This window comes from Geotrypetes seraphini, chromosome 1 (assembly GCF_902459505.1).
Source record: "Geotrypetes seraphini chromosome 1, aGeoSer1.1, whole genome shotgun sequence".
In the NCBI taxonomy this organism is placed as follows: Eukaryota; Metazoa; Chordata; class Amphibia; order Gymnophiona; family Dermophiidae; genus Geotrypetes; species Geotrypetes seraphini.
In genome coordinates this window covers 64,524,151-64,546,670 of record NC_047084.1, presented here as the reverse complement: position 1 = coordinate 64,546,670, position 22,520 = coordinate 64,524,151, and the positions used below count along the sequence as shown (strand labels likewise).

Here is a 22,520-nt window from a genome sequence, read left to right as displayed (position 1 = left end):
CTTTGGGACTTGAGATGGAGGGAGCACAAACTTAGGACAAATGATGGAAGGAAGGAGGGAGGGGCATGAACTTAGGACACAGAATGAAGGGAAAGACTGAGGGGAGCATGAGCCATAGAGAGTGAGGGAAAGATATGCTGAGGTGAGGGAAGGAATAGAAAAGGGAGAATTGGGTGTTTTAGAGAGGGAAAGAGATGGTGCACATGGGGAGATGACGAAAGAAAAGAACTGGAGGGAGGGAGAGAGAGAGAGAATTATTGGACATGGTGGTGGGAGAGGAGTGAGGTAGAGATGCATGGGCGCGAAGAGAAGGGGGGAGGACATGCTGGGCTGAGGAAGCCTCCTGGACTGTTTTTTTTTTTGGGGGGGGGGCTTAAGTACAGAGGGGGAGGGTATTAAAAGAAGTGCCAGATTGGGCGTGGGAGGAGAGCTTATAAGAACATAAGAATTGCCACTGCTGAGTCAGACTAGTGATCCATCATGCCCAGCAGTCTGCTCACGCGGCAGCCCTCTGGTCTAAGACCAGCACCCTAACTGAGACTAGCCCTACAAGCGCACGTTCTTGTTCAACTTTGTCTTGAATCCTTGGAGGGTGTTTTCCCCTATAACAGCCTCTGGAAGGGCGTTCCAGCTTTCTACCACTCTCTGGGTGAAGAAGAACTTCCTTACGTTTGTACGGAATCTATCCCCTTTCAACTTTAGAGAGTGCCCTCTTGTTCTCCCTACCTTGGAGAGGGTGAACAACCTGTCCTTATCTACTAAGTCTATCTCCTTCAGTACCTTGAATGTTTCGATCATGTCCCCTCTCAATCTCCTCTGTTCGAGAGAGAAGAGGCCCAGTTTCTTTAATCTTTCACTGTACGGCAGCTCCTCCAGCCCCTTAACCATCTTAGTTGCTCTTCTCTGGACCCTTTCGAGTAGTACCGTGTCCTTCTTCAGGTACGGCGACCAGTGCTGGGCGCAGTACTCCAGGTGAGGGCGTACCATGGCCCGGTACAGCGGCATGATAACCTTCTCTGATCTGTTCATGATCCCCTTCTTTATCATTCCTAGCATTCTGTTTGCCCTTTTTGCTGCCGCCGCACATTATGTGGACGGCTTCATCGACTTGTCGATCAGAATTCCCAAGTCCCTTTCCTGGGAGGTCTCTCCAAGTACCGCCCCGGACATCCTGTATTCGTGCATGAGATTTTTGTTACCGACATGCATCACTTTACACTTATCCAAGTTGAACCTCATCTGCCATGTCGATGCCCATTCCTCGAGCTTGATTATGTCACGTTGCAGATCTTTACTACTCTGAATAACTTCGTATCATCCGCAAATTTAATCACCTCGCTCGTCGTACCTATGTCCAGATCATTTATAAAGATGTTAAAGAGCACGGGTCCAAGCACCGAGCCCTGTGTTACCCCACTGGTGACGCTCTTCCAGTCCAACTATTGTCCATTTACCCCCATTCTCTGTTTCCTATGCTCCAGCCAGTTTTTAATTCACGTGAATATTTCACCCTCAATTCCATGGCTTGCAATTTTCCGAAGTAGTCGTTCATGCAGAACCTTGTCGAACTTCTGAAAATCCAGATATACAATGTCGATTGGATCGCCCTTGTCTATCTGTCTGTTTACTCCCTCAAAGAAGTGCAGCAAGTTTGTCAAACACGATCTGCCTTTGCTAAAACCGTGCTGACTGGTCCTCATTAGCCCGTTTCCGTCAAGGTGATCAATGATGCTGTCCTTTATCAGTGACTCTACCATCTTTCCCAGTACAGAGGTCAGACTCACCAGTCTGTAGTTCCCCGGATCTCCCCTCGAACCTTTCTTGAAGATCGGTGTAACATTTGCTACCTTCCAGTCTTCCGGAATCTTTCCCCGATTTGATTGACAGATTAGCTATTAGTTGAAGCAGTTCAGCTATGGTCCCTTTCAGTTCTTTGATGACCCTCGGATGGATGCCAACCGGTCCCGGGGATTTATCGTTTTTAAGCCTATCAATCTGCCTACATACCTCCTCTAGACTGACCGTCAATCCTATCAGCTTTCCGTCTTCGTTTCCAGCATATAGCCTGATGGGTTCCGGTATGCTGTGTACATCTTCTTCGGTAAATACAGATGCAAAAAATGTGTTCAGAGGACAGAGAGAGAGATGGTGGGCAATGGTCTGAAGGGAGAGAAGTTGGACATGGGGTGGTGTGGAGGAAGAGGGAAAGGGATATTTGAAGGAAGAACTGTTGGGAAGAGAAAGGGAGAAATGGTGGACCTGGGGGAGGGAGGGAGGCAGGCAGGGGGAGAGATCGGATGGGGACAGCTGGGAAGAGAAAGGGAGAGAAGTTGGATCTGGGGATGGAAGGGAGAGTGGGAGAAATGTTAGGCCTGTGGATGAAAGGCAGAGGGATGCATCTCTTTTTTTTTCCCTCCATTTCATTGTGCAGTATGAAGGGGAGGAGGGAAGAAGAAAAATAGAAAAGAGAGGGAAGCAAAATGTTGGACCATAGGGATAGAGGAGGAGAGATGGACCCATGGGAGGGCAGGAGGGAAGAGAGCTGGGATAAGAAGATGCTAGGCAGGGGATGGAAAGAAAGGGACAGGGAGTTATAGCCTGACCAGTGGAGAGAGAAAGGGGGATTCTGAAAGTGGTGAGCCATGTGGATGAGGTCAAAAGGGAGATGACAAGATGAGTGAAAAAGCAGTGAGTACAGTGGTAGAAATGTGGTAATGGGGAGTAGATAGAAGGAAATAGGAGACTGGGAAAGGAATGAGATGGGAAATGGGAGAGCTAGGGACTGAGAGAAGAGAACTGAGAGGTAGCTGAACATTTAAAAAGAAGAAGAGTGAGAAAGAAGGCAAGATTTGAGTGGACAGAGGCAAAAAAGAAAATAAAAAAATAAGAAAGCTGTAAGGGAAAAATCAATACGTTGGAGACAGGCATAAGGAGGAAATGGAATAAGAGAGAAGAGGAGAAAAAAAATGGACAAGAGAATTAGTTGAAGATAGACAAAAACAGAAAGAGAAACTGGGACTGATGATGGAAAAACAAAATATCCAGACAAGGTAGAAAAAATTGTTTTATTTTGAATTTATTAACTGGAATATGTTAGCTTTGGGATATGTGCATCACAATGATTTTTATATTCAGTGGCGTAGTCATATACAGCTGATTGGGGGAGGGACTGGAGCCCAAAATTAGTGGACGGGCATCAAAGTTTCTCCCCGCCTGAGTCCAATTTATAAATACTTGAGCTAGTGGGGATTCCGAAGCCCTGCCAACTGAAGACATCTTCCTCCAGTCTGGCAACCCAAATCTCCAAGCTTTGCAGCCAATGGCAATATCTTCAAGCTGCCACTGCTTTCATGCATGCATGAAAGCCAAAGTGGAGGGGGGCAGGGAACAGGGAAAGCAGCAGCTCTGCAATATTGCTGCCAGCTGCAGAGCTTGGGAAGTTAGAGGAGGAGGAGGTGGCCATCAGTTGGTGAGGCTTGGGGATCCCTACTAGCTACAGCAGAGGAGATGTTCATTTTTAGGGAGCCTAAGCTCAAAGTGGGAGGCCCAAAATTACAGTAATATTTACCTTGACTGAACGATCCTCCACGTGCGCATCCCCGCTCTGATGAGACTCACCTCTGAAGAGGCTCACCATAGCTGTAACAGAAGTGAATGAGAGAACCATCAGAGTGGGGATGTGGAAGCCTCTGGCTGCTCTCACTGTCAGCGGTGCACGTGGAGGATCATTCAGTTAGGGTAAGTATTACTGCTTTTTTCGGTTCTTCTCCACAGTGTCCCTTTAATGAAGGTTTATTATTAGATATGTACATCTTCTATATTAGTGATTGCAAATTTGGGATCTGCTTGACCTTTTTTTTTTGCTCAGCTAGTGTTAGTATTTGTGCAACTCCAGAAAAAAAATTTTCGACCAATGCAGCCCAGGGAAGCCAAAAGGTTGGACACCTCTGTCATAAGGCATATGGGGACAAACAAAGATCTCAATATGTATACTTTGGAGGGAGAGGGGAGATATGATAGAGGTGTTTAAATACCTACATGGTGTAAATGTACATGAGTTGAGACTTTCATTTGAAAGGAAGCTCTGGAATGAGAGGGCATAGGATAAAATTAAGAGGTGATAGGCTCAGGAGTAATCTAAGGAAATACCTTTTTACAGAAAGAGTGCTAGTTGCTTGGAATAGTCTCCTGGAAGAGGTGATGGACACAGAGACTGTTCTTAATTCAAGAAAGCATAGGATAGGCACATGGGATATCTTAGAGAGAGGAAGAGATAATGGTTACTGCAAATGGGCAGACTGGATGGGCCATTTGGCCTTTGTCTGCCATCATGCTTCTATGTTTCTGTCTCTGTTTTGGAGTTCCTTTCCTTAAATCATCTTTTAACTTTGTACACCACAAGGCCCATCTGGACCTACTAGGATCACCAATCCTGGATTTGACGCTATCCTGAAGATGACTCAACCAACCAAAGGTCACCAAAGGCCACGGAGGAAGCACATAAAAAAGCTTGTGAGCTAGCCAGGGCTGAACTAATGTGTCTAGGCCCAAGCTTCCTGGTTCTGTTCTTCAACTTAAGAAACACCTGGCTTTGAGTTCTTGACCAAAGCCATCTAGTCCATCTGTAGCTCGCCCCAGCACTGCACTATGAGACAGAATGCTCTTTGGTATAGAGACCATTTCCTCGGATCCAGGACCTGTCAACTGAGGAAGTCCACTTGCACGTTTTCACCCCTGGCCATGTGTGCTGCAGCAAAGACCAGAAGATGCACCTCTGCAAAGCGGAACAGCATTCGAGCTTCCTGGCCCAAAGGAGTGCTTCTTATATCCCTCAGGCGTTTCACATAAGCCACCATCGTGGCGTTGTCTGAAAACACATGCACTGCATTTCCTTCCAGAGTGCTCTATAGAGCCATAAATGCCAAATGTATGGCTTGAAGTTCCAGACAACTGATGGACCAACGCTTCTGAGATGGAGTCCACTGTTCCCAAATGGAGCAATCTTCGCATTGAGCTCCCCAGCTCTTTCGGCTGGTATCAGTCATGATAGTGGTCCATTCCTTAATCAGAAAAGACTTCCCTGCCAGAGAGCCTCCCCCTGGATCCAATTGCACTGATTACTGCAAGCTGGCTCCATCCAAGGGAGTGGCAACTGAAGGGGATGACTCCTGTAGAGGTGCATATGCACTCTAGCCCCATGCACTGTCTCCAGGAAGGATGCCATAGAACCTAAAACCTGCAGGAAATGTCAGGCTGTGAGAACTGGGAGCACCAGGAGATTCAAGATCTGCTTCTGACGCTTCTGTCTGCTGGGCTCGGGAAGAAAAACAAGTCTCTGTAATGTGAACCCCAAAACATCCCAAAGTCTGCAACAGCATCAGCTGACTCTTCTTGAAGATGACAATCCAGCCTAAGCGCTGCAGCTGAGACACTACTGTTTCCACTGCTCACTTGCACTGCTGTTAAGATGAAGCCCAAATCAGTCAGTCATCCAGATAAGGATGGACCTGTACACCCATCCTGTGAAGGAAGACCGCTATCACTACCATAACTTTTGTGAAGGTGTGTGGAGCAGTTGCCAGCCCCAAGGGCAGAATTGCGAACTGGAAATGCTGCTGAAGAACATGAAAACACAGACACCTGTGATGATCCAGGTAGATCAGAATATTCAAGGACGCTAAGAATTCCCCCAGAACAACGGCAGCTTTGACCGTATGCACAATTTCCATCTGAAACTGCAGAACGCATAAGAAGCAGCTGACTGACTTGAGATCCAGAATTGGTCACCAGTCCTCTGATCCATTCTATGACACAATGAAGTAGGAGAAGTATCTGCCTAACTCAATTCTTCCTCTGGGACTGGCTCCACCAGTCAGATGAACAAGAGATGCTGCAGGGTAGCGCAAACCTTACTTCTTCTCCGGTCGACCTGACGTGGAATCCAGAAACAGTTTTGGAGGGAAGTGAAAGAAATCTTGTGCCCCTCCCAAATGGTGTCCAGCATCCACTTGAGAGATGACCCTCAATTTGAGGGAGTGCCACCAGATTTCTGGAGTCATTGCGACTTTCTAGGCACCATTCTGGGATGGATGTCCAGAAATAGATGGTATCCCAGAGAATATCTTTGAGACGAAGAGTCCAAGGGTCCCTGGCGAAAACTGCAGGAAGGACGAAGCATGCCGAGACTGGTTCTCAGGGAGAGATTAAGGACAGGGATCTACCACACTGGCATCCAGACCTATATCAAAAGGTCACTGACCCTCAAAGGGGAGTCTACGCAGAGTTACCTTAGGGACAGAATAACCTGCCCAATGACAAATCCAAAGAGTCCAGTGCATTGACACTGCATAAGCCAAGACATTACTGAGAACTCATATAAGAACATAGAGGGCATCCACTACATAATCCACACCTCCCATCAGGCAGTCACATATGCATTGGGCGCTCGGCGCAATCTTGAGTGATATGTATGTACCGCAAAGGAGGCTGCCGCAGCAGCCTGGATATCTGAAGAAGCCACATCAAAAGGCTTTAATTTTTTTAATTTTATTTTTTTTTAATATAAGGATCACTCTGTGATCCTGGAAGTCTTTGAGCTTCACACTTCCAACGCTAGGGAGGGCCACACGCTTGGTAACCTGCAACATTGCAGAATCCACTTTTGGCTACTCCAAAAGCTGTTGAAATTCAGAAGCCACGGGCAAATCCGAGACATAGCTTTAGACAGCTAGAAAGAACTTTCGAGCTTATCCCATTGCTCTGCAATCGGGCCCATGAACCCCAGATGCAATAGAAAGGAGGTCAGAGCATTATATCGGCTCATAACCGAGCACTGCGATGCACAGGGATGAGATTCCAAATGGAGCTCTTTCAGGGCATCTGTGATGAGATGGTGAACAGAAACAGATTTGAAGAGCCTGCGGATGGAAGGATCCTCATCCAGATCCAGACTCTGAGATTATCACACTGAACTAACCCGCTGAGAGTATCTGCATCATCCAGGATGGTGGCAGTGCCAGTAGAAAGAGCAGGCATAGTATCCATGTACCAGCTAAGGCAATCCGAATCTGTGATGACCAGAATAAAGCCCTGCAAAGGGATATCCAGCAATGCAGAATGCCTTTTCCGCAGGAGATGGGCTCACCTGCCGCACCAAAAGAGCTGGGTTGGTTGAATATGCTCTCCACAAGAGCTGAAATCAATTCCAGAGAAAGGGCCCACCCTGGGGCGGCGGCCAGGTCTCACTGAGCCATTGGCGCTGTTCGGAAGGAATCCCCCGACTTGGTGCACAGGTGCTTGACGCCATCAGCCCAAAACAGGCATTTGGTGGGTTTTCAACCTGGATCCCAGACCCATGCCAGCTCCTCAGCCCTCAAAGATCCAGAGGAAGTGAAGCTCAAAGCACCCACGCTGGCTCTCCAGCGCAATCCAAATACATAGCTGACAGAGGGGTCCATCCCTAGCAATTTTGAACAAAATCGAGAGGTTTTCAGGCAGAATTTAAGCTTTGAAAAGAAGATCGATAAAAATCCAAGATAGACACCGCCAGTGAATTCATGCCAAAAACGACAAAAAGAGAAATTCCAAAAGTAAAAATTAACAATTTGGGGTCTGGGGAAGTGGAAGACCTGAACCTTATCCTCAGAAATCTGTAAAAATAATTTTTACAGACCACTCCCCTGATTGTCCCATAGAAAATAATGGAGGTGTACTCACAGTCACTGAAGTGCCTTGCCTGTAAGCTCTTTTAACTGGAGTTGAATGAAGGAAAGGATTTATCTGCCTCAGAAAAGCTCCAAAAGGACTAATATCTTCGTACTGTCAGTTGGGCGGACCCCGAATGAGACATCCACCCCCTTAGAACCTCTCCACACGATCAGGGGCAGGAAATGCAGCCTATGCCTTGATACCCTGAGGGCAGTTACTCAGGACACACCCACATGCGCTTAACTCCTGACATGGTCAGAAGGCAAGATAACTCCCAGGGGAATGGACCCCGAGCCCAAACAGGATGGCACCCAGCAGTCTGGCTCCACAGATCCTTTCCTCCGGCAAAAGACCACAAGGGGTCACAAGGCACCAAAGCCACCTAAAACGAACCTGAAATAGCAAAAAATAAGAAAAAGCAGCAGAGCAGATCAGAAAGACTTCTGCATTGATCGCTTGCAGAAATTGAAACTGTAGGTGGCTCTGTCTCGTTCTCTCTCTCAGTAGTAGGAGCAGAACATGGTTAGAAAAGTGTTGGATTTCTTCAAACACTGTTTCACAGCTACGGACTTAACACCTCGAGTATAGAATCCGGAAGGAATGTACCAGAATTAAAAAGTGTGTTGTGTGCATACTCATGTTTCCGTTGTCTAATATTACATTTTATTTAAAGATCATAAACCATGCGGAGTGAGATATATGCAAAAACATGAGGAATCAGGATGGGAGGCAAAAATGTTTTCACATCACTTTATGATTAACATTTTGAGATATTCATATGACTGCATAAAGCTGACAGTTTTTCAGCTGTTATTTTTCTCTCTATCTATCTATATGTAGCTGTATTCTTTGGTAACATTCTAACCTAGTTCACAAATAATGGCAATGCAAGCTCGAACCATCCTGTCTCTTTCCTGGATGCCATCGTTTCCCACTGCTATTAAGGAGTTGGCAATAGAGCTAGGGAATACAGAAGCATTCACAGTGATCATCTGGAAAAGAAAAAAAAAAAAAAAAAGATTTTATTTTCAATATCACAGTAAGGTTATAGCTACTAGCATATAAGGACCTCATAACACATCCGATTGTCTATGCCTACTGAGATTTCTCTATTTCCACTGCTCCTACAACCCTTTTTATGTAATCCACAAAAGCTTTAACTGCCTTCATTACTACAAACTTAAATATACAGGTTAAGCCTTCTCAGTAAAACAAAAGTTGCTTACCTGTAACAAATGTTTTCCTAATTAAGGGGATATCAATCTTCATAAGTGGGTGATGTAATCTAGCGGAGACTGAGGCTTGATCAATTTTTGCAAGCTGTAGAGCATTATGAGGATATTCCAGTCCCAGGACCATCATACAGGGGGGTCATTTCTGTTCTTTATATAATCATGACAAGGAAAAGGAAAAGCCAACTCCTTATAGAGGCAAGAGGAATTTTTGAGGACTAATATATCTTGCTCTCCGGGGTGGTACTTGGAGAGACTTGGGAGTTCTAGAACATAAGAAGTTGCCTCCACTGGGTCAGACCACAGGTCCATCCTGCCCAGCGGTCCGCTCCTGCGGCAGCCCATCAGGTCCATGACCTGTGAAGTGGTTCCTGGCCATTTTTTTATAACATACCTCTGCTTCTATCTGTACCTCTCAATCCCTTTATCCTTTAGGAACTTATCTAAACCTTCCTTGAACCCCTGTACTGTGCTCTGGCCTATCACAACCTCTGGAAGCGCATTCCATGTATCCACCACCCTCTGAGTAAAAAAGAATTTCCTAGCATTTGTCCTAAACCTGTCCCCTTTCAATTTCTCCGAGTGACTCCTAGTGCTTGTGGTTCTGATTGACAAGTCGATGAAGCCATCCATGCAATGTGCGGCAGCGGCAAAAAGAGCAAACAGAATGCTAGGAATGATAAAGAAGGGGATCATGAACAGATCAGAGAAGGTTATCATGCCGCTGTACCGGGCCATGGTGCACCCTCACCTGGAGTACTGTGTCCAGCACTGGTCGCCGTACATGAAGAAGGACACGGAACTACTCGAAAGGGTCCAGAGAAGAGTAACTAAGATGGTTAAGGGGCTAGAGGAGCTGCCATACAGCGAAAGTTTAGAGAAACTGGGCCTCTTCTCCCTCAAACAGAGAAGATTGAAAGGGGACATGATCAAAACATTCAAAGTACTGAAGGGGATAAACTTAGTAGATAAGGACAGGGAGGGAGAACAAGAGGGCACTCTCTAAAGTTGAAAGGGGATAGATTACGTACAAACGTAAGGAAGTTCTTCACCCAGAGAGTGGTAGAAAGCTGGAACGCTCTTCCAGAGGCTGTTATAGGGGATTCAAGACAAAATTAGACAAGTTCCTGCTGAACAAGAACGTGCGTTAGTAGGGCTAGTCTCAGTTAGGGTGCTGGTCTTTGACCAGAGGGCCGCCGCGTGAGCGGACTGCTGGGCATGATGGACCACTGGTCTGACCCAGCAGCGGCAATTCTTATGCTCTTATGAAATGCAAACGTACAGGCCAAAAAGAAATAGCTTTGTGTGAGGTCATACAGAATATAAGCCCTCAAAAATGGAAATCCCTAGTGACAGGTTTCTTCTAACTAAAAAAAAAAAAAAAAGCAAATGCAAACAGGCAAAATCAAAACATGTTTTTGGTGGCAATGGGCTATTTGAGAATTCTCTCTCTCTTTATTCCCCTTAACAAAAACAATTTGGTGTCCTAGAAGTGATGGAGTTGGATTCTAAACCTCTGAGATCTTAGAGGACAAATTGTCCAAACTTACTTTCACTTCAGGAATCTTTATCCAAAGAGTAAACAGCCTTACAGATCTCATCCAGAGGAGAATGGCGGCCACAGGTGGGTTATAAATGCTGCTATGACTGATACCATATGCTCTAACCACAAAATTTTAAAAAAAAACCAAAGCACACTGTATGCAGAAAAAATGTTAATCATCATTTATATTCTGGTTCTGCAATGTCACCTCAGTAACAACTATAGAAAACTAGACAAAAATAGTGCAAAATATAGACAGCAGATATAAATTCTCCAAACTGACACATTTTGGTCACTAAATTGAAAATAAAATCATTTTCTTACCTTTGTTGTCTGGTGATCTCATGAGTCTCTGGTTGCACTTCCTTCTGACTGTGCATCCCATCTTTCTTTCTTTCTGCCTCCTGCATGTTTCATCTCCTTCAGACCTCATTCCATTCCCCAACCAACATCTCTCTCTGTCCCTCCATGAGTCCAACTTTTCTTCCTCTCATCCCCCAGATAAATTTTCACCACTGTCCATTTCTCCTTCTATCACTCCTCTCCAACACAATGCCACATCTATCCCTCCATCACTATGCCCAACATTCCTCTCCCTTGCATCCCCTTCAATCTATCCCTCTGTTCCCTCTACACCACCATATCCAACATTTCTCCTTCTCATCCTTCTATTCCCCCTGCATCTCTACCTCACTCCTCTCTATGCCCAATTTTCCTCTTCCTTTCCCCATGTGCACCATCTCTCACACACACAGGCCCAACAATTGTCCCTTTCTATTCCCGCCTTCCTTCCTATGTCCCAAATCAGTGCCCCTTCCTCCATCCCTCCTTCCTATGTCCCAAGTTAGTGCCCCTTTCCTCCCTCCCTCCTTCCAGCCTTTGTCCCAGGCTCTTCCTCCCTCCCTCAAAGCAGCGCTGAAGCCTGCCTGTCCCCAAGCCGACTCGCCACCAATTCCTCCTCCCCCCGGTCTGCCACTGCTACCCGCCCACTCCATTTAATTATCCCCAGCTGCTGCCGCAATTCCGGGAAGGGAAGGGCCCCAGGAGTGCAGCAATTGCATGCTGCTGGCTCACAAGTCTCCCCCCCCCCCACCCCCGTCAATTATGATATCAGAGAAAAGGTCTGAGACAGCCAGAATTGCTGTGGTAAAAAGCCCCTATAAACTCCCAGTGTCTGGACTGGTAGAAGATGTGATTTTTGGTTGTTCACTACACCCTAGGAGTTACAGCAAACGAATTGTTGATTTGATGGTATGCTGAGCTAGTATCAATGATGAAGCCTTGATCAGACAGTTGTCTAGATAGGAAAAGATGTGAAACCCCCACAAGCAAAGGGCTGCAGCCTCCACCACAAAGCATTTCGTGAAACCCTCAAGGCTGATGTTAGGCCGAAGGGTAGGAGTTTGTGCTAAAAGTAATGAGATCAAACTTGAAAATGAAGATATTTCCTATGAGAAGGTAGTATGGATATGTGACTGTAAACTTCTTTAAGTTGGAGAGGGCAAAGCCAATTGTCTTTCTCCAATAGGGGCAGAGCACGGTTCCCAGAGAGACCATATGAAATTTCTCTTTATCCAAGTATTTGTTGAGAGCATGAAGTTCTAGAATTGGGCGGAAGGCTCCAGTCTTTTTCGGTATCAGGAAATATTGGGAGTAGACCTCCAGCATCTCCCTATTAAGCTACTAGGAATATATTAAACTAGTAAAGAGAGCCTTAAGATTATATTATATGCTTATTTAGTGTTTGAATCTTAAATATAGTAAGAATATGTAATAAAGAGTTCTCCTGTTCTAATTAGAAAAACTGACTATAAAGGAGAAATTAGGTTACCTGCTAATTTACTTTCTTTTAGCCTCTCCAGACCGGTATAGGTAGGTATCTTACAAGCAGGTATACATCTCATCATGACCAGCAGGTGGAGACTGAAACAAAACTGTGGAATAGTACATAATAGGTGCCTTTCCCTATTCCTATCAATCTTCTGAATAGCCAAGCAGAACTAAGAACTTGAAACTAGACTCTGAACAGGAGTAACAACCAATATACCCAAATGCTGTTGGAAAATGTCCCAACAGTTCGCCAGCTATGCCAGCCGAGCCACAGCTGCTGTTCTTCAATTCTTCCCAGCCCTAGAAAAATACTAGAACCCACAGAAAAAATTAAAACTGCAGGTACAACAGCCACAAGAACAACACGACAATAGACAGGGTGGGGTCCTATACCAGTCTGGGAGGACATGCTAAATAAATAAATAAAATAAAGTAAATTAGCAGGTAAGAACCTAATTTCTCCTTTTTTAGCAACTCTCCAGATCGGTATAGGTATCTTACAAGCGGGACACACCAAAGCAGTCCCCATCATGGGTAGAACCCTCAAAGGGCCGACACCAGAACAGGCTCACCGAACACTGCATCCCAACACGCGCCTGCATGTCCACACGGTATTGTCTGACAAAGGAATGCAAGGAAGACCAAACAGTAGCCTTACAAATGTCCACATGAGGCACTAGCAAAGACTCAGCCCAAGACGCCACCTGACCCCGAGTGGCATGAGCTTTGAGAAATTCCGGAACAGGCTTTTTCCTGAAGAAGATTTGCAGACGTAATAGTTTCTTTGATCCAATGTGTAATGGTAGCCTTCAAAGACCGCACCGAAGTCGCTTCTACAGATGTCTGTGTAGAAGACGACTTGTGCCTAGGGACGGGGTCAGCCGACTCCTGTGTCGATAGTCTCCGCACCGGTGAAGTATCAATGGGAGTTGCAGACGGTGCCATTCGCTCAGACTGAACTGTCACCAGGAGAGCCGGTGACGATGCAGCTTAGGCAACTGGTGTTGACATGGGCATAAGTTGGGTCGGTACCAGCATTTGAAAATACTCACCCAATTCCTCCAGAAGCAAACTGTCAATTTTTTACTTCAATGAAAGCACTGGTACCGTTTGCTTTTTAGCCGGTACCACTGGTGCCGCACTCTGGCCCAGCGATGAGGAGGCTAATGTCGAGGCACTCACCGAGATCGGGACCGTGCGCCTAAGAGAGTTCTTCAAGGTCGGCATGAGCTGGCTCAATGCCTTTTTAACCTGAGTCCCAGAAAGAGTATGGGAAGACCTGAGTCCCAGAAAGGGTATGGGAAGGCTTCTTAGCCGGCTTACCCCCAGAAGGTTGTGACACCGGAGATGTTTTCCACTCAATGAAAGAGAAACTGGGCTTCCTTGCGCAGAGATGAGCTCCTGGAGCCTCCCTGACGATTGACATAGGCCACCACTGTGGTATTTTTCAAGACTTGCACCATCCAGTTCCGGAGAAGATAATCAAAGTGCAGGAGGGTCAGCCGAATCACCCGAAGTTCCAGGCAATTGATCAACCACTGGCTCTGGACCGGGCTGTCCGAGCAAAGAGCACCCCAACCAAAAAGGCTAGAATCTGTCATCAGAATCACTCAATCTGAGATCCAGATGGGAAGACCCCGGAATAAAGATGAAGGACGCAGCCACCAGGCCAGACTATTCCAAGTCTCTGTCGTCCAGGGAAGCAGGGCATGCAACAAATCCCTCTGTGGACTCCAACGGGAGATAAGTGCATCCTGTAGTGGACGCAAATGGACCCTCACCCAGGGGACCACATCTATGGTTGCCACCATGGACCCCAGCAACTGCAAATATTGCCAGGCTGTCAGAGCCGGAAACTCTAGGAAAGCACAGATCAGTTAGTGAAGCTTCTCCTGGCACGAGCTGGGTAGAAGCACCTTGCTCTGTCCTGTGGCAAATCGTACCTCCAGGTATTACAAGTCTTGCATCGGTACTAAGCTGCCAAAGACCTGATGAGCCAATGAAGGGTAGAGAAAACTCAGTGAACACCTGGAGGATGGAGGACCTGAAGGATGACCAGGAGGATTGTAACGACCTGGTCAGGGATTTTAACGGAATGTAAGCTGTATGTGCATGTAACCCTGTTGTCTTGATGTCCAGAAGAGAATAAAGGTACCTGGGGGGTGGATATGTGACAGGTGTTACCACTTGGCCCGGTTACATGATGACAGCCTGGAAAAGCATATTAACATATTCCAGAGGAAACCCCTCATCCACCGCCTCCTTGGATCTCAGTTTAGCACTCTTAAGGGACATTTTCCCCTCCAACACTGAATCACGGCTGCATTTCGCCAAAGCCACAAGCACATGGTCCTTGGGGGCCAACTTCACTTTTTGGACAGGTCCCGGCTGGAGTGAGTATCAGGCCCCCCCCCTAAAAGGGTCAAGAGAACCATGGCCGCCTCCTGCTCCGCAGAAAACATGGAACACGCCTGCATGCCATAGAGCCATCCAGCGCAAACAAGGCATGAATATGAAGTATTGTGCCCTCAGGAGTCCATCTAAGTGGTTTTCTTGCAAAAATGAAGCTTTTAGAGGCAAACAATAACTTTAAATTCAAATCGGGAAAATCCAAGATAGCCACCGCAGGTACAATTTTCAAAGGAAAATAGCTCAGGAAAAGCACAGGAACCCCCAAAATGCATCAATTTTAGGATTTTAGAGGGGGGACTAGGACTAACGCCCAAACTGCCCAAAAACTGATTTTAAGACCCCCTCAAAATTGTTGTGACAAGCTGTCAGCCCTATATTCACTGTGCCATGCTGAAACAGCTTTTAGGGAGGTCCTCTGTCTCAACAAGCATGCAAACTGGACTGATACTCTGACTGTTCCTCTGACCCGACACTAATGGCCGGGAACCTCCGCCACCAACAGAAACCACCATGGATGCAACCTGGCAAAGGAATGCAGTCAACTTCAATCCTGGGTACACCTCCATGGAGCCAAGCAGCCTGAGCTTGAACCTACTAGCAGATGAACCTGGGGTGAGCCAGCTCCCAGGGGAATAGTTCCTGAGCCCCGATCTGAAGGTGCAGGCTGTCTAGGAAGTGCACAGCAAGTTAGCCAACCCAACCCCTGGGAAACAGACCTTAACCTCAAAGGCTGTGATCTCCCACAGCCAGCTGTCCCTGCGGGGAACTTCTGCAGAATGAAGACACAAAACATGTAAAAGAAAGAAAATTTACACATGAGCAGAAAATACTAACTCCTATAGTCTCGCTTGTAAAGCAACTAAAGTCCAGTGGGAAGTGCTGAGGTAAGAGGGGAGAGTCAAAATAATTATGTTAATGAGGCTTCCTACAAGCAGTGTCTCAAGACATGGGATGCATAACCCACTATTCCAAGAATAGAGTGGGATTGTATAAGAAACAGACTTTTTGTTTGTTTTAAACAGAAAGTTTGAGCAATGCTCCTAACTTTAAATCTTTTAGACTGTAATAATTAAGGTTATACTTCTAGTAAAATACTTTACTTTTAAAAATTACACTTCTCCTTCCGTATTCGCAGTTTTAGCATTTGCGATTTTGATTATTCACGGTTTTTAGCTTGCTGGCTTCTCCCACCAAATTACATCAGCTTGCACAGAGAAATCGCCGATTCCAAGCGTTTACAGAGAAAATCGCAGATTCCCAGCAGTTTCTTCACCGTGTATTGCCTCTCCTTCAGGAACAGACCAGGTCTCCCATCATGTTATTCGCAGTTTCACCATATTCACGATGGTTTTTAATAGAAAACAGTGAATAACATATGAAAAAGTTATTTGCGCTTTTTCTGTATTCACAGTTCTGCTAATCCCCTACCACAGCGAATACGGAGGGAGAAGTATATTGGAAAGGGTTGTATACTATATTAACAACTAGTTCTAAAGTTTGCCTTTTTTTTAATAATGAAAACTAAGGCGGACCCTATTCTGTCTGCCAGAGACTTTCTCTAGCAGAAAGTTCAAGCTTAAAAACTGTAGAACCATAAAAGGCTTTTATTCTATGGAGGCTAGCTAGGTAAAGTTTGTTCTTTTAAGATCTAAACTGTCTATATAAGGGAACCTTCAACTTAGCTTTTATCCCCAAACTTAAAGCTCCTGTCCTCCCAGAAGAAAATTTTTCTCTCTTCTCTGAAAGAATGTTACCTTGGACTTTTCCTCTCTCTATAGACATGAATTTTATGGGACTGCTACAAACAGACCCTTTGAAGCTAACACAGAAATCATATTACCCTAGTGACATTTATAGTTACTCAACCTTTCTCACAGAAACATGATGGCAGATGAAGGCCAAATGGCCCATCTCGTCTGCCCATCTGCAGCAACCATTATCTCTTTCTCTCTCCAAGAGATCCCATGTGCCTATCTCAGGCCCTCTTGAATTCAAACACTGTATCTGTTTCTACCACCCTTTCCATAAAAAAGTATTTCCTCAGACTACGCCGGAGCCTATCACCTCTTAACTTCATCCTATGCCCTCACATTGCAGAGTTTCCTTTCTAATTAAAGAGACTCGACTTATGCACATTTATATTATGTAGGTATTTAAATGTCTCTAACATATTTCCCCTCTCCCGCCTTTTCTCCATACGCCTTATCACGAAGACCACACACCATTTTAGTAGCCTTCCTCTGAACCGACTCCATCCTTTTTATATCTTTTTGAAGGTGCGGCCTCCAGAATTGTAAACAATATTCTAAATGAGGTCTCACTAGAATCTACGGAGTCATCAGTACCTTCTTTTTTCTACTGGCCATACCTCTACCTATACACTCTAGCATCCTTCTAGCTTTTTAAGTCACCTTGTCAACCTGTTTGGCAACCTTAAGATCATTACATACAATCACACCCAAGTCCCGCTCTTCTATAGTGCACATTCCTTCACCCCCTATACTGTACCATTCCCTTGGGTTTTTGCAGCCCAAATGCATGATCTTGTATGTCTTGGCATTAAATTTTAGCTGCCAAATTTCAAACCATTCTTCAAGCTTTGCCAGGTCTTCATGTTATTTACACCATCTGGCATGTCTACTCTATTGCAAACTTTGGTATCATCCACAAGGATGCAAATCTTACCCAAAAACCCTTCAGTAATGTTGTTTATAAAAGTGTTAAAAAGAACAGGCCACTGGTAACATCCCTTTCCTCAGAGCGATCTCCATTGATCACTACCCTCTGTTGCCTTCCACTCCGTGGTGTACCAAAGGGGGGGCAGGGGGGGCGGTCCGCCCCGGGTGAAAGCCATGAAGGGGGTACTCCCGGCCTTGGAGTCATGGCCCGGTAACTTCCCTTCTCATGGCCCGACCTTCGCTTACCCGACTGCAGCAGAAAGCAACCTGCAGAAAGGATCACGAGTACTTTAGCAAACCTTACAGGTTGCCATAGGCCTCCGGAGTTGTCGTCCGTCTGCCACCATCCTGCCTCTGACGTCAGAGAAGGGGCGGGACCGCGGCAGAGGGACAACTCCAGAAGCCTATGGCAACCTGCAAGGACTGCGCTTTCTGCTGCAGTCGGGTAAAGGGAGGCGCAGGAAGCCAGAGGGGAACACACAGGCCTTCCCAGGGGAGGGGGGGGAACAGTCCTTCAGGGGGATGGCAGTCCTACGGAGGGGGGGACCTTCAGGGGTTCAGGGAGGACAGGCCTTCAGGTGGGGGTGCAGGCCTTCAGGAATGGGGTGTAGGCCTTTGGGGGGACAGACCTTTGGGGGAGGTACAGGCCTTCAGGGCGGATGCAGGCCTTCAGAGGCGGGAAGTGCAGTCTTCAGGAGGGATGCAGGTCTTCAGGGGGGACAGACCTTCAGGGGGGGAGGTGCAGTCCTTCGGGGAGGGTGCAAACCTTCAGGGATGGGGTGTAGGCCTTCAGGGGTGGGGTGCAGGCCTTCGGGGGGACAGACCTTTGGGGGGAGGTACAGGCCTCTGGGGGGGTGCAGGCCTTCAGGGCGGGTACAGACCTTCGGAGGGTGAGGTTCAGTCCTTCGGGGGGACAAAGCTCCAGGGGAGGGGGTCCTGGTATAGAAGTACACGGAGGAAGGGAGGGAAGGGGGGTTCAAAGATACGTGCCTATGCCGGACTTTGGGGGGAAGAAATAATGGGTCTAAAAATAGAGGAGTGGGAGAAAGATGGTGGATAATAGGATTTAGGGAGGGAAGGAACAGACAGGGAGAGAAGTTGGGCACAAGGGATGGTGTGGAGGGGGGGATAGAGATAATGGATAGGAGGATAGTTGGGAAGAGAAAGGGAGAGATGGTGGACCCTGGGATGGTGGGGAAGGAGGGAGAGATGCTGGATGAAAGGGTAGCTGAAAAAAAGTGAATCTGTGGATGGAGATGAAAAAAAAGGAAAGATGCCAGACCTCCGGGGGAGGGAAGGGAAACGGAAGTGGAGGACAGAGATGGCAGATGGATGGTTAGCACGGAGAAAGAAGAAAAAAGGAAACCCTGGCAAGCAAGACAATCAGAGCCTAGGACCAACAAGATTTGAATATTGACCAGACAACAAAAGGTAGAAAAAATAATTTTATTTTATGTTTTGTGATTACAATATGTCAGATTTGAAATGTGTATCTTGCCAGAGGTGGTGTTACACCCCAAACGTGAGCTAGGATTTAACAGAGAGGAAAAGTCATTTTTTGTTTACACCACAGCGTCAGTGTGGTTAGGAGAAGCCAAAGGGGGTGATAAAGCTATAAAATAAATCCACCAGGATATTTGAAAAAAAAAAATAAACAACAAACACCCAATTGGGCAGGAAAATCGAATCGAAAAACCAATTCAATAGGCTGAATCGAATCGAATTGAATTTTTTTTTCCTAAATCGGGCAGCATTAGTTTGCGCTACTGTCTTAGACTTTAGGATCTGGGAATGGGAGATGGCATCCTCAGTACTTTATAATGTAAGTGAAACGAGGATCTGGTCAGACTTTTGAAGGGTCTGCAGAAGAAAAATATTGTATAGGCCGGGGACATGAGACAGCAGGAAATGGGAACTTTTCTTCCTTCTGTTTTTGTAAATGGCAAGGCTGAGGATGTCAGAGAGTTCAGTTAAAATATGTGCTTTATAAGAAAATATAATAATGTGTTTTATAAAGTTTATAATACCACAACTATATCTCTCAATGCCGCTCTCTCTTCTTAATAAGTTGCTTTAGTCAAACTATCAGGGCTTCAGACATGCCATTTGGTCACCACACAATTTTTTGTGTTTGCTTGCTTATTCAAAAAAATTTCTATGTGGATCGGGATGGTGCAGAATAAGTTGTGAAGGGGGGACCTTTTCTTGAAGCAGCCTGTCAGCAAAACAGGTCCCTTTCCCGATGAGATAAGATCATCAAGAAAAAGAATATAATAAGATAAGTTTTAACCAGTTTTTATAACGGTTAAGTTATTGACATTAAGCACTTTAATAAGTTTGAGATATAATGAAGCACTTAAAAAAAGCTAAAAAATTGTGAAACATATTGATTAGGTGCTAGTGAAGAAGCCATAGCCAGTGAGAAGAATTTTGGCAACCAAGCAAACACAAAAAATTGTGTAGTGACCAAATGGCATGTATAAAGCCCTGATAGTTTGACTAAAGCAATTTATTAAGAAGAGAGAGCTGCATTGAGAGATATAGTTGTGGTATTATGAATGGTTTACCAATGCCAGAGTATTGACTGAGATTATAACGTTATAAAGTTTATAAGCATTGCTGGCCTACCCGGTGAGGTATTCCTAGTGGTGGTGGTGGTGGCAGCGTGTCAATGTGTTGAGATGAAGAGGTGGTCTGGGAAATTCTGCTGAGCAAACTCCGGGCCTATTTCCACCCCCCAGTTAGTCCACTCCACTCAACTGGTTCACAACATTGAGTGGATCTTTGGGTGTTGTGCCTGGGTAGTTGTTTTGGGATCTCTTCCAGTGGTTTGTCAGTATCTCCTTGTGGTCCAAGGAAGGAAACTTTGTTAACCTTAGCATCGACCTTCAGAATATGCGCTGCTTGTGTGTCATTAGGCTATGTAGTGATCGAAAGAAAAAACCAGACCTTTGCACATTTTTGCACTATATGGTGGGTGTATGAGGAGATTTGCATTTCCTGCACAGCTAAGTCCGTGTGAAGTTACCTTGTTCTGTATTTGACATCTAGCAAGGTCTCTGTTTGGAAGGAAAGATCTAAGCTTAAAAATGAAGTGGCCAGAAGCTATGGTAAAAGCAGATAGCGTTGCTGGTTTCAAGAAAGGTTTGGACAAATTCCTGGAGGAAAAGTCCATAGTCTTATTAAGACATGGGGGAAGCATCTGCTTGCCCTGGATCGGTAGCATGGAATGTTGCTACTCTTTGGGTTTTGACCAGATATTAGTGACCTGGATTGGCTACCATGAGAATGGGCTACTGGGTATGATGGACCATTGGTCTGACCCAGTTAGGCTATTCTTATGTTATGTTCTCATCTGTAGGGGCCTTTGTTTTCACTTCTTATTTTAATGTATTTTTTTTCTGGGAACTTATCAGTGTTTTTTTTATAATGGGAGCAAAAATGGAAGAGAATTAATGTGTGTAAAATGGGGGGGGGGGCAACTAATTTCTTCAGCTAAATAAGTTTTCTTTAGTGTTCAGAAGCCAAGCCATTAAAAATGGATATACTAACAGTATAGGATCCCTAGAATAGAGGTTCCCAAACTTCTAATGTCTCCTTTTTTTTACCTATCTTCCTCTTTCTTTCACCTCTCCCAGTATCCACTTTCCTCACATGTTCTTAAGATAAGCCATGCTATGTCAAGCCAAGTTCCTTGGGCAGTCTGCATCACAAGTAGCTGGCAAATACCAAAGAGTAGAAAATGTTTTTCACAGTTGATCTGAAACAATACGATGGCTTTTACTGGTCTTTTCATTCAGCCATCTCCATTCTGTTCTCCATACTCTCTCTCTTGTTTGTTCTCCTCTGCTTGGGCTATTGGTCCCAATCCTAACTCTTACCCCACTGGTTCAAATTGCCACCTTTCCAATATTATTCCTATTCCTCATGTACCCTGTGAAAAGTCTTTTGTCTTCAACAAGTTTGCCTACATTCATCTTTCTCTCTCATACTTACCAACTCCCAGAGCAATGAACTACTCCTACTAAAAAGACAATGCAGACAACTAGAAAGAAAATGGAGGAAAAACAGTCAAGATTCCACAACCATGATAAAACAACTACAAACAATACAAAACACAGCCCTAAGATTGGTCTACTCACTGAAGAAATTTGACCACATCACAGAGGCATACCACGACTCACATTGGCTCCTAATGCAAGCGAGAATACACTTCAAATTTTCCTGCCTACTATTTAAAGCAATAAACGGAGAAGCCCAGCCTATTGGAACAATCGACTAGTTCAATCTACCTCAATCAGATATAGGATAACCCACACACCATTCACAAACCTTCCAACCAAAAACGTCAAAAGAAAAAAAAAACCTGTACAACAACCTCCTAGCCCCTCGAGCTGCAACACTCGACCCCCAACTCTACAACCTATTGACCTCATCCACAGACTACAAAATCTTCAAAAAAGAAATAAAAACTCTTCTATTCAAAAAACACATAAAACCGAACTAACTCAATCAGAAATCTCCCAACCATCACCTGCAACTACTCCATATGTACTTCTAATGTCATGACAATTCAGACATAATTTAAGTTGTTTGGAATAATGGTTACATATATGAGGTCCAATAAAAGAAAATTTTCACTGCCTGTTTCTATTCTGACCATTTATTCCGTTTCATGGTTATTACCAAAAATATTTTTTTACATGGGGGGTGTGTCAAAAAATGATGGGCCCTGGGTGCCACATACCCTAGGTACACCACTGCTTCCACTCAACCAGTTCCTGACCCAACCCGTCACTTTGGGACCCATCCCAAGGGCACTCAGTTTATTTATTAGAGTTTATTTATTAGACGTCCATGTGGAACACTGTCAAAGGCTTTGCTAAAATCTAAATACACCACATTTAGCGCACATCTCTATCCAATTCTCTGGTCACCCAGTCAAAGATATTGATCAGATTTGTCTGACAAGACCTATCTCTAGTGAATCCATGTTGCCTCTGGTCCTGTAATTCACAGAATTTCAGAAACTTGACCATTCTCTGTTTTAAAAGTGTTTCCATTAATTTGCTTACCACAGAAGTCAGACTTACCGGCTTGTAATTCCCTACTTCTTCC

At 45.3% G+C, this 22,520-nt stretch overlaps 1 protein-coding gene across 5 annotated transcripts in view; it reads right to left on the bottom strand.

Moving 5' to 3' along the window:
- Positions 1-22,520, bottom strand: part of RICTOR (RPTOR independent companion of MTOR complex 2) — a 607,299-nt gene that overhangs the window by 474,817 nt on the left and 109,962 nt on the right. For all 5 annotated transcript variants that reach the window (XM_033932568.1, XM_033932543.1, XM_033932533.1 and 2 more), the window contains one exon: positions 8,573-8,699. In XM_033932568.1, the coding sequence (XP_033788459.1) occupies positions 8,573-8,699 (127 nt within the window). The remainder of the gene's footprint in view (positions 1-8,572; positions 8,700-22,520) is intronic.